Source organism: Rhinopithecus roxellana, chromosome 11 (genome assembly GCF_007565055.1).
Source record: "Rhinopithecus roxellana isolate Shanxi Qingling chromosome 11, ASM756505v1, whole genome shotgun sequence".
NCBI classification, from domain to species: Eukaryota; Metazoa; Chordata; class Mammalia; order Primates; family Cercopithecidae; genus Rhinopithecus; species Rhinopithecus roxellana.
In genome coordinates, this window is record NC_044559.1 from 132,286,894 (window position 1) to 132,299,344 (window position 12,451).

General features: G+C 39.1%; 1 protein-coding gene across 1 annotated transcript in view; it reads left to right on the plus strand.

The window, feature by feature from the left end:
- The window catches only part of CFAP70 (cilia and flagella associated protein 70), a 110,384-nt gene that overhangs the window by 19,226 nt on the left and 78,707 nt on the right, over nt 1–12,451 (plus strand). The window contains exons 7-9 of the mRNA XM_030940829.1: nt 583–677; nt 4,001–4,100; nt 6,269–6,403. Coding sequence (XP_030796689.1) covers nt 583–677; nt 4,001–4,100; nt 6,269–6,403 — 330 coding nt within the window. The remainder of the gene's footprint in view (nt 1–582; nt 678–4,000; nt 4,101–6,268; nt 6,404–12,451) is intronic.

Here is a 12,451-nt window from a genome sequence, read left to right on the forward strand (position 1 = left end):
ATTATTGAGGCTCATTGTAGCCTCAACCTCCTAGGCTCAAGCAATTCTCCTGCCTCAGCCTCGTGAGTAGCTGGGACCACAGGCTCATGCCACCACACTCAGCTAATTTTTAAATTTTTTTAGAGATGGAGGTCTCACTTTGTTGCCCAGCCTGGTCTTGAACTCCTGGCCTCAAGCAGTACTCCTGCCTTGGCCTCCTAAAGTGTTGGGATTACAGGTGTGAGCTACTGCACTGGGTCCAGGTGTTATTTAAAAAAAAAAAAAAAAAAAATTCCAGATGATTTTAATGTGCATCTAGAGTTGAGAATCATTGATTGAGGTTATGTTAGTCAGTATTTGGATCTTAGTACTGGATCAATGTAACTATTATATATGTAATTTATCTTATATACTTTACTATTTAAGTACTCATAATTTTAAGGTGGTGGTAGTAGTTGCAATAGTAGTCATACTTATAGTAGTAATAGTAGTCGTAAGAAAAGTATTGTGAACAAATCCATTAAAAGAATGCCCTACAGATGGAGCAGGATGAAATCATGGCTCAGATACAGAGAACAGAAGTCTTTATCTTATATTTTACAGGACAGTGAATTTAGGAATCAAGCAGAGTGCATAAAGAAAAGGATTATTTGGGACTTGGAATGTCGCTGCTACCTTGATCCTTCTGCAGTGGTCAGGTAAGAAGAGGAAGGAAATATGTCTAACCCACAAAGGCTTATAGATGGGAAGAAATGTTACTTTTGTTAATTTTATTTATATTTGAGTTAAGGTGATTTTAGATTGAGACTTTCATTTATCACATCTATATATTAGAGTGACGTTGTGTTCATCTGCTAATAACAGAAACAGCTAGTAATGTGGTTTAACCAAGTTGAATGCTTATTCCTCTTTTGTATAAAAGAAGTCTGAGCTGGGCCTGGTGGCTCATGCCTATAGTGCCAGCACTTTGGGAGGCAGGAGGATCTCTTGAAGCCAAGAGTTCAAGACCAGCCTGGGAAACAAAGTAAGACCCTGGCTAACACACACACACACACACACGCACACAAAATTAGTTTGGTGCAGATACACACCTGTAGTCTTACTACTTGTGAGGCTGAGGTGATAGGATTGCTTGAGCCCAGGAGGTTGAGGCTGCAGTGAGCTGTGATTGAGTCACCGCACTCCAGCCTGGGCAATGGAGTGACACCTTGTCTCTTAAAAAAAAAGTCGACCGGGTGCAATGGCTCACACCTGCAATCCCAGCACTTTGAAAGTCCAAGGCGGGCGGATCATGAGGTCAAGAGATTGAGACCATCCTGGCTAACATGGTGAAACCCCGTCTCTACTAAAAATAGAAAAATTAGCTAGGCATAAATTAGCTGGGCATGGTGGTGCTCACCTGTAGTCCCAGCTACTCGAGAGGCTGAGGCAGGAGACTCGCTTGAACCCAGGAGGCGGAGGTTGCAGTGAGCCGAGATCATGCCACTGCACTCCAGCCTGGTGACAGAGCGAGACTCCATCTCAAAAAAAAAAAAAAAAAAAAAGTCCAGAATTGGTGTGTATGATGATTACACAGTGTTATTAGATATCCAGGCTCCATCTTTCCTTTTGCTCTACCTTCTTTACTACGTGACTTCCATCCACAAGGTTGTGTCATGGTGCAAAGGTGGCTGCTGGAGCTCCAGTTTGCACACTCACATTTCTGGCAGAAATTTGGAAGAGGAGAATGGTTATGGATAAAAAAGGACACATGCTGGCTGTCTTAACCCCTCTTGTGGAACCTTCCTGGAATCTGGCAACTTCTCTTTATGTCTCATTAGCCAACCTTTAGATGCAAGAAGGCTAGACAATAAAATGTTTTAGTTGAACACATTGTCACCCAGGCTAAATCAAGATTTAATTACTCAAGAACAGGTACACTGATATTGTGTAGGTAACTATCAGTCTTTGTCATAATGACCTGGTCATTAGAGAGAGATGACAATTGAGGGATTACCAATATATATACAATCTGAATGAACAACTCTGACTTTAAAAAAAAATGAATATCTGTTTTCTTAGGACAGCTTAAGATTTATAAAAAAATCAAGCAGAAAAATTGAGCAGATGTTTTAGAGAGTTTTTATATACCCCTGGTCCCCCACTTGGTCATGGTGTATAACTCTTTTTACACATTGTTAGATTTGATTTGCTAATATTTTATTGAGGATACATTGTTGTCATTATTCCTTTGAACAAATAGTTATCAGATCAATTAAGAATAAAAAACATTAACAAATTTATTTTACCTTCATTTATGACATTTCCTGATGCTCTTTCTTATGTTGATACAAATTTTTTGACCCATGTCATTTTCCTTTTCTCTAAAAACTTTTAGCATTTCTTGTAAGGCAGGTCTACTGGCCAGAAACTCCTCTCATTTTTGTTTGTTCAAGAAAGGGTTTATTTCTCCTTCACATTTGAAGGATAATTTTAGTAGGTACAGAATTCTAAGTTGGTGGGTTTTTCTTTCACAACTTTAAATATTTTGCCTACTCTCTTCTTGCTTGCATGGTTTCTGAAGAGAAGTCCAATGTATTTCTTTTTTTTTTTTTTTTTTTTTTTTTGAGGTGGAGTCTTGCTCTGTCACCCAGGCTGGAGTGCAGTGGCCGGATCTCAGCTCACTGCAAGCTCCGCCTCCCGGGTTTACGCCATTCTCCTGCCTCAGCCTCCCAAGTAGCTGGGACTATAGGCGCCCGCCACCTCGCCCGGCTAGTTTTTTGTATTTTTAGTAGAGACGGGGTTTCACTGTGTTCGCCAGGATGGTCTCGATCTCCTGACCTTGTGATCCACCCGTCTCGGCCTCCCAAAGTGCTGGGATTACAGGCTTGAGCCACCTCGCCCGGCCAAGTCCAATGTATTTCTAACCCTTGTTCTTCCATAGGTAAAGTGTTTTTTCCTCTGGTTTTTTTTCAAGATTTTCTTTTTTGCAGTTTGAAAATGATATGCCTAGATATAGTTGTTTATTTGTTTGTTTGGTTGGTTTTTGTCCTTATTCTGCTTGGTGTTCTCTGAGATTCCTGGATCTGTGGTTTGCTGTCTATCAGTTAATTTTGGAAAATTCTTAGCTATTATTACTTCAAATATTTCTTCTGCTCTTTTCTTTCTTCTTCCGTTATGCCTAATTACACCTTTTGTAATTGTTCCACAAGTCTTGGATATTCTGTTATGATTTTTTGTTTTTATTTTTTTTCCTTTGCATTTCAGTTTGGGGAGTTTCTATTCACATATACTCACGTTCACTGATTTTATTTTCCTTAGTCATGTCCAGTCAACTGAGAAGCCCATCAAATGAATTATTCATTTTTGTTTGTGTTTTTGATATCTAGCATTTTGTTTTGATTCTTTCTTAGAGTTTCCATCTCTGCTTACATTACCCATCTGTTCTTGCATGTGCCTACTTTTTCCTTAAGAGTCTTTAATATAGGCCGGGCGCGGTGGCTCAAGCCTGTAATCCCAGCACTTTGGGAGGCCGAGACGGGCGGATCACGAGGTCAGGAGATCGAGACCATCCTGGCTAACACGGTGAAACCCCGTCTCTACTAAAAATACAAAAAAACTAGCTGGGCGAGGTGGCGGGCGCCTGTAGTCCCAGCTACTCGGGAGGCTGAGGCAGGAGAATGGCGTAAACCCGGGAGGCGGAGCTTGCAGTGAGCTGAAGCCATCCTCCCACCTCAGCCTCCTCAAATAGCTAGGACCACAGGTATTCACTGCCATGCCCAGCTAATTTTTTGTATTTTCCATAGAGATGGAATTTTGCCATGTTGCTCAGACCATCTTGAACACCTGGGCTCAAGCCATCTGCCTGCCTTGGCCTCTGAAAGTGCTGGCATTTACAGGCATGAGCCACTGAGCCCAGCCCTCCTATTTTTATATATGTATACTCTATATTACCTTATAAAAGAGAATATTTCCCTTTAACCTAAATTATACTGACTTTATTTTTACATATAATGCTAATAGACTGATTCTTGATTTGCAGTTTTCAGAAACGGATTGCCGATTGCCGGCTTTGGCCTGTAGAGATCACAAGAGTTCCTCTGGTCACTGTACCCAAAGGGAAAGCTGGCAAAACTGAAAAGGTAAATATGCCCCCTCAAAACTATTTATATAAGAAATGTAGAATCAGGCCAGGCGCAGTGGCTCAAGCCTGTAATCCCAGCACTTTGGGAGGCTGAGACGGGTGGATCACGAGGTCAGGAGATGGAGACCATCCTGGCTAACATGGTGAAACCCCGTCTCTACTAAAAAATACAAAAAACTAGCCAGGCGAGGTGCAGGGCGCCTGTAGTCCCAGCTACTCGGGAGGCTGAGGCAGGAGAATGGCATAAACCCGGGAGGCGGAGCTTGTGGTGAGCTGAGATCTGGCCACTGCACTCCAGCCTGGGCGACAGAGTGAGACTCCGTCTCAAAAAAAAAAAAAAAAAAGAAATGTAGAATCAGACCCTACCTGTTATTCTGCTTCAATTCTGATACCAAAAGAAAATGTGAATTAATATAGCTGTTCTCCCAAGGGTGACTAGCTCATCCTGATTTGCCCTGAACTTCACTTGTTTTAGCACTGGAAGTCTCATGTCCCAGGAAACTCCTCTGTCCTGGGAAAAACCAGGATTATTGGCCACCCTAGTTCCCCATTGTTCACTAAAAACTCTCTAGGCTTTATTACCAGATATCCTATTTCTCTTTAGCCCTTCACAATAGTTTTACCATAGGTTAAACTTGCCTACTTAAAATGTTTTAGCCTGCTAATTAGTGTAATAGGAATCTTAGATATACTACTATTTTTGATGAGCCTAGTACATGTTACCTATTGTTTTACCTGTGCGTGTCTGGTCTTTTCTGCTTGTTCATAAACTCCCTGAGAGTAGGGGTCATGTAGTAGGCTGATGTGCATCCTCCATGGTACCTAGCATGATGTATGGCAAATAGCAGACATTTAATAAGTATCTAAATTGTTTGGCTGACTTTAAACATAGGCTTTTCACATAATAAAAATACTATCACTATGTAACCATTTCTCCCTTTGTAGTATATAAGTATTGGCAAACTTTCCTTAGATTTCTAAACTATCTGTTATCACATGAACATAGGACTTTTTTTTTTTTTTATTTTTTTGAGATGGAGTCTTACTCTGTCGCCTAGGCTGGAGTGCAGTGGTACAATCTCGGCTCACTGCAGTCTCCGCCTCCTGGGTTCAAGTGATTCTCCTGCTTCAGCCTCCTGAGTAGCTGCAATTACAGGCACACACCACCACGCCCGGCTAATTTTTGTATTTTTAGCAGAGACAGAGCTTCACCATGTTGGTCAGGCTGGTCTCGAACTCCTGACCTCATGATCCACCTGCTTCAGCCTCCCAAAGTGCTGGGATTACAGGCGTGAGCCACGGCGCCCAGCCAAGCATAGGACTTTTAAATCTAGTTGCCAATTATTATTATAATAGGTGAAATCAAAGAGGTTACTTTTATGCTTGGAATTTATTTTCTTTCACAAAATTGATTTTTTTCCCTATAAAAATTTTCTGTGGCAAACCATACAACCATTAAAAAACGCTGTTAAAATATATTTATTAACATGTTCTTCATCTTTGCAATGAAAGTTTAGATGAAATCAAGTATGGTAAATACATGACAGGAGACTGTCATTCATCCGCCTTCATCCATGGTAGATAATGCTAATCAATCAAAGCACTCTTTCCTTTTGAAACAAGATAAATACAGATAATTTTTCTCAACCAACTATATTAAAACACCTCCACCAATTAATGAGAATTTAGATATAAGTTAAAGCCTATTTGTCATCACTGGTCCAGATAATTTGTAAGGTCCCTTTTATTTGTATGAGTCTTTGAACTAAAGCTAAAAGCCATAGCTTCTGATTCCTTTTAAGTTTTTTGTTATTGTTATTATTGTTGTTTTTTATAAAGCTTCACTTTCTCCTAAGAAGCCACATGGTGAAATTGACTTTTTGGTTGTATATATATATTATCAATTAATTTGAGTTTGTATTGATTCAACTACTGCCTCTACTATTAACAGTTTATATGCATTTTCTCAGTGATCATGGTATTATTGAACCCATTTTGATGATAAAGAAGGCCCAAAATGTCTTATGTAACTGACCCAAAGTCACATAACTGGTTAAGTAGTAGAGTTAGTTTCTAAAACCAGGCCTTTGAACTGCTGAGTCAGAGCTCCATACCTTATATTATATTGCTTATAGCACTAATAACTCTCTGGTTTTATTCCTTTAGACTGATGAAGAAGGTCAGCTTTCGTTTCATGGTGTGGCTTATGTTAATATGGTCCCATTGTTGTATCCAGGTGTGAAGAGAATTCGGGGAGCTTTTCATGTTTACCCTTACTTGGACAGTGTAGTCCATGAAAAGGTAAGAAAAAATTGCATAAAAAGCATCATGGTAATTTATCCTTTATATATCTGTTTACTTACATATTTAGAATATACATCTTTGCAAATGATATTTAGAACCAGTTGATATACTAGGATATTAAATATATAGCTTTATAGTCATTCTGCATTGGACCTTAAAAAATTTAGGATAATGAAAAGGCAAAAACTGAAAACCTAGATCTCTATCAACAGGTTAACAGAGAACATAGAAAAACAAATTGTGTGGTACCTCTGTACAATGGAATACTACTCAACAATAAAAAGAAGTGAGCTAATGATACATGCAACAGCACGGATGAATCTCAAATGCGTTATGCTAAATGGAAGAAGCCAGACAAAAGAGAGAAAAGAGAGTACTTTTTTTTTTTCAAAAGAGATGTGGGTCTCGCTTTGTAGTGCAGTGGTACAATCATAGCTCACTACTGCCTCAAATTCCTGGGCTCAAGGGATCCTCCTGCCTCAGCCTTTTGAATAGCTGGGACTACAGATGTGCACCACTGTGCCTGGCTATTTAAAAAAAATTTTTATATAGAGACAGGGTCTTGAAAAGTTCATTCTATATAATTACATTTATATGCAATTCTGGGAAAGTAATTTATCTATATTGATAAAAAGCAGATTAATGGTTACCTGGGAATAGGGATAGAAGGAGAGATGGATTACAAAGGAATGAAAGGAAAATATTAGGGATGATGGAAATGATGGTTATCTTGATTGTGGTGATGGTTTCATAGGTATACACATATGTCAAAATTGATGAAATTATATATTTTAAATATGTATGGTTTATTTTTATTGTACTTCAATTTTACCTCAATAAATTTGGATATAAAACTTTTAGCATAGGCCGGGCACGGTGGCTCACGCCTGTAATCCCAGCACTTTGGGAGGCTGAGGTGGGCAGATCACGAGGTCAGGAGATTGAGACCATCCTGCCTAACATGGTGAAACCCCATCTCTACTAAAAATCCAAAAAATTAGCCAGGCATGGTGGCAGGCGCCTGTAGTCCTAGCCACTCCAGAGGCTGAGGCAGGAGAAGGGCGTGAACATGGGAGGCGGAGCTTGCAGTGAGCTGAGATCCGGCCACTGTACTCCAGCCTGGGCGACAGAGCGAGACTCCGTCTCAAAAAAAAAGAAAAAAAAAGTCTATTGTTAAATATGGAAAAACTAAAATCCATTAATGAACTAGAATATTTTTTTTTCCATTTTTAGGTGTAAAAATGTTAAAATCATATATTCAAGCAAGAAGTCAGTTTTATCATGTTGCTTCCTAAGAGAAAATGAGGCTTTGTAAAACACACAACAATAACAAAAATGTATTATTATGTCACTGTTATTTTATTAGGGCAGCTATTTTTCAATAATAAATTTATGAAAACCCCATCATCTAGTTCTACATCAGTATCTTTTGAACTAGAAGCCACATTTATAGGAATTTATTTATTTATTTATTTATTTATTATTTTTATTTTTTGAGATAGAGTCTTGCTCTGTTGCCCAAGCTGGAGTGCAATGGTGCGATCTCGGCTCACTGCAACCTCCGCCTCCTAGGTTCAAGCAATTCTCCTGTCTCAGCTTCCCAAGTAGCTGGGATTACAGGTGCACGCTAACATGCCCAGCTAATTTTTTGTATTTTTAGTAGAAACGGGGTTTCACCATGTTAGACAGGCTGGTCTCGAACTCCTGACCTCAGGTGATCCACCCACCTTGGCCTCCCAAAGTGCTGAGATTACAGGCATGAGCCACTGTGCCCAGCCATAAATTTATTTTAAGGCCATAATTTAATAGGTTCAAAAATCTCATATTCATGAAAACTTTTTGAAACCTATAATAGCAAAAACTAAACATGAGGTTAAATGTTTACTAATAGAGGAATGTTTAGTAAATCATAGTAAATAAAAATGATGAAATATGTAGCCATTAAAAATATTAATACTTTATAGGCCACACCTATAATCCCAGCACTTTGGGAGGCCGAGGTGGACGGATCACCTGAGGTCAAGAGCTTGAGACGATTCTGGCCAACAAAGTGAAACCCTGTCTCTACTAAAAATACAAAAATTTGCTGGGCGTGATGTGGTGCGCCTGTAGTCCCAGCTTCTCAGGAGACTGAGGCAGGAGAATCACTTGAACCCGGGAAGCAGAGGTTGCAGTGAGCCAAGATTATGCCACTGCACTCTAGCCTGGAGACAGAGTGAGACTCCATCTCAAGAAAAAAAAAAGGATAATTATTAATGCTTTGTAGATAAATGGGAAAGAAGGCTGGGCATGGTAGCTCACACCTGTAATCCCAGCACTTCAGGAGGCTGAGGTGGGAGTATCACTTCAACCCAGGAGTTCAAGACTAGCCAGGACAAAATAGCGATACCCCATCTCTACAAAAAAAAAATTGTTTTTTAGTTAGCAGAGCATGGTGGCACATTCCTGTAGTCCCAGCTACTCCAGAGGCTGAGGTAGGAGGATCGATTGAGCCGAGGAGGTCAAGGCTGCAGTGAGCTGTGATCGTGCTGCTGTACTCCGCCTGAGTGGACAGAGTGAGACCTTGTCTCAAAAAAAATTAAAAATAAAAAAATGGGAGAAAAGAATGCAAGTGTTACATATAACATAGATCAAAATAAATTTCAAATGAATTTATTAAATAAAGTTAAATGTGAAGACTATAAAAATGAGTATTAAAGATATGAATTAAGAGAAAACTTCCTAGGCTTGAAAGCAGTGAAAAGTATGAAATAAAGTATTTTGTTTACCAAAAACGTCAAGTTTCTATATATAAAATAAACCTTCATAAACAAAATTACAATGTAACTGAAGAACTAGGGAAAATATTTGAATACACATCGGAAAGATAGCTACTGTTTCTGAAATACAGTAGTTTCCTGAAAGATAGCTACTATTCCTGAAATATAGTAGTTTTTTCAATCTAGAAGAATAACAAACTTTTTCTTAATGGGCAAGGTACATGAAATAGCAGTTCACAAAAGAAGTGTCAGTGGCCAATAGATATAAGGAGAGACATCTGGCCTTATTTATTAATCAAGGAATTATTAATTTAGATAACAGTAGTTATCATTTTACTTGAAAAGTTCAACAATTCTTTAAAATATGATAATGCCCATTGGTGGCAAAGGTGTGATAATGTTATAGAACCAAACTGATGTTTGCTCACCTGGTACAGTAAAACCACATATATGCACCAAGGTTTGCAGTGATAGAAAGAAAGGCTTTCATTGCAGGGTGTCAAGCAAGGAGGACTAGGCAGCTAAATTATCAAATCCTGAGCTCCCTGATGGCTTGCGGGCAATGATTTTTAAAGGCAGAGGTAAATTTCAGGAAAGCAGAAGCTACAAGCAAAATCTTAAATCAATATATGCAAGTTACACATTGGTTTAAGCTTAAAAGGACAGGATATGTTGAGGCGGGGGTAGGGAGGCTTGCAAGTGGTAGGTAGATTCAAAGATTTTCTGATTTGCAATTGTTAAGGAAGAGAGCCTTTGTTTAAAAATTTGGGGTCAGTAGAAAAATGTTAACTGGCTAGGGGGAGTGACTTTCTCCAAGCTCCCCAGAAAGAAATTTAGAACAAAGGACCATATAGTTCAGTCTTCACTTCCCTCTTAGCTGGGAGCTGATCCATTAGCTGATCTGAGTGCCGTCTGATCCTTTCAGTGGTTCCTTCAGTGGTTCTTTCTGAGGCTCAGAAAGACAACTCAGGGACATATATTAAGACGTTATGTTTAGCTTCTATAAAGCAAACATCTCTTGAACTTTAACTTCCTTGGCTATTGTTTTAGGCTACTATTACCTTCTTGTTTAAGTTGCTTATTTATTTCTGGGGCTAGCTGGGTGCCTAGAATGTCTCTTGAAGGAACTTCAGAATTTTCCATTATTTCCATGCTTGGGACCACAGGCCTCTAAAAAGAGGATCCTTGCTCAATCTCAGTAAAACAACTTTCATTCACTGCTAGTAGGAGCATAAATTGATAAAAACTTTTTGCAAAAAAATTTATTGTCCATATGTATTCAAAAACTTGAAATACTTATATCCTTTCCAATAGGACTTCTACTTCTAGGAAACTATTTCAAGGGAATAATTGGAAATGTATCCAAACCTTTCTACATGAAGATACTCTTGGTGAATCTGAGGGAAACAGTGAATCATAATAGAAAAGTTATGAGGTTCGATAACCCACTCAGGCACCCTAGAGTTTGAATTCTGGAACTGCCATTTACTAGCTGGATGACTTCAGGCAAGTGACTAAATTTGTCTCACATTTACTGTATTCATCAGTAAAGTGGAGGCAATACTTGTTTCCTAGAATTGTTTTACCTATTAAATGAGATGAAATATATAAAGCACTAGGAATGTAGTTGGCACACAGAAAATTTTAGCTATCACTTTTATTATACACATATGATAGGGGAATATTGTGCATATATTAAAAATTATCCTCATGAAACATTTTAAAACATGAGAGAATGTAAATGATAGTCTGCTAAATGAAAGTCAAAATATAAATATGATCACATTTTTTTACAATAATGTTTAAAATATATAGAAAACATTGGAAAGGAAATATCTCTGGCTATGGCCAAGTGAGGAGGTTGACAAATCATCTCCCCACAAAAGCAACCATAAAGCTAGACAAATGGACACAAAGCCATTTCACCATCCTTGAAATTGACCAAAAGCATTAACAAGCTGAGAAGTACTAATGCATGAAAAGCTAAGGAGTTTGAGACCTTCTTGTCTGGGGCTGCTTTGCCTTCCCCACCCTTACCTTTAGCTCAAGAATGCATGAAAGAATTATCCAGTGGGGGTGAGCTGAATGCCAAGCCCCATCCCTACTCTGTCTCATTATGATCATGATGGAAGGCAAAGGCGAAGCAGGCATGTCACATAGTGAGAGAAATAGCATAAAAGAGAGGAGAGCGGTGCCAGATTATTTTTTAACAAGCAGATCTCTTTGTAACTAACAGAGTGAGAACTCATTACTTCAAGGATAGCACCAAGCCATTTATGAGGGTTCTACCCCACAACCCTAACACCTCCTACCAGGCCCTACCTAGAACACTGGGGATCACATTTCTTTTCTTTTTTCTTTCTTCCTTTTTTTTGAGACATGGTCTTCTCACGCTGTCACCCACTGGAGGGGGATCACATTTTAACATGAGATTTCTAGAGGATAAAGAGCCAAACTACATCAAAATGGCAATCTTGATGGAAGGCAACCAACAAATATGTAATAAGAGTCCCAACAGGGAAGAGTATAAAGACATAATGTCTGAAAATATCCCACATTTGATGAAAACATTAATTTACAGATCCAAGGAGTTTAGAAAATCCCAGTTAGGATCAGCACACAGAGGCCCAAAATATACACATTATATATAGTCAAATGAGGGAGAGAGACAAAGAGAACATCACGAATGCAACAGGAGAAAAACAATTCATCACTTACAGGGGAGAATCAATATGGTTAACTGCTGATTTTTTCATCTGAAACAATGGAAACCAGAAGGCAGTGGAATAACATATGCAAAATTCTGAAAGAAAAACACACATACACAAAAACTACCAACCGAAAACAAAGGCAGGGCTGGGTGCGGTGGCTCATGCCTGTAATCCCAGCACTTTGGGAGGTAGAGGTGGGTGGATCACCTGAGGTCAGGCGTTTGAGACCAGCCTGGCCAACATAATGAGACCCTGTATCTACTAAAAATACAAAAGTTACCTGGGCATGGTGGTGTGCACCTGTAATCCCAGCTGCTCAAGATGCTGAGGCGGGAGCATTCCTGAGGCAGGAGGTCATAGTGAGCCAAGATCACACCACTGCAACTCCAGCCTAGATGACAGAGTGAGACTCTGTCTCAATAAAAGAAACAAAAACAACAAAGGCAAAATAAAGACATCCCCAGATAAATGCTGAAAGAATTTGTTGCTAGGAAACATGCCTTGCAAGAAATACTAAAGGAAGTCTTTCAGCTTGAAAGGAAATGACACCAGTTGCTAACTTGAATCCATAAGAA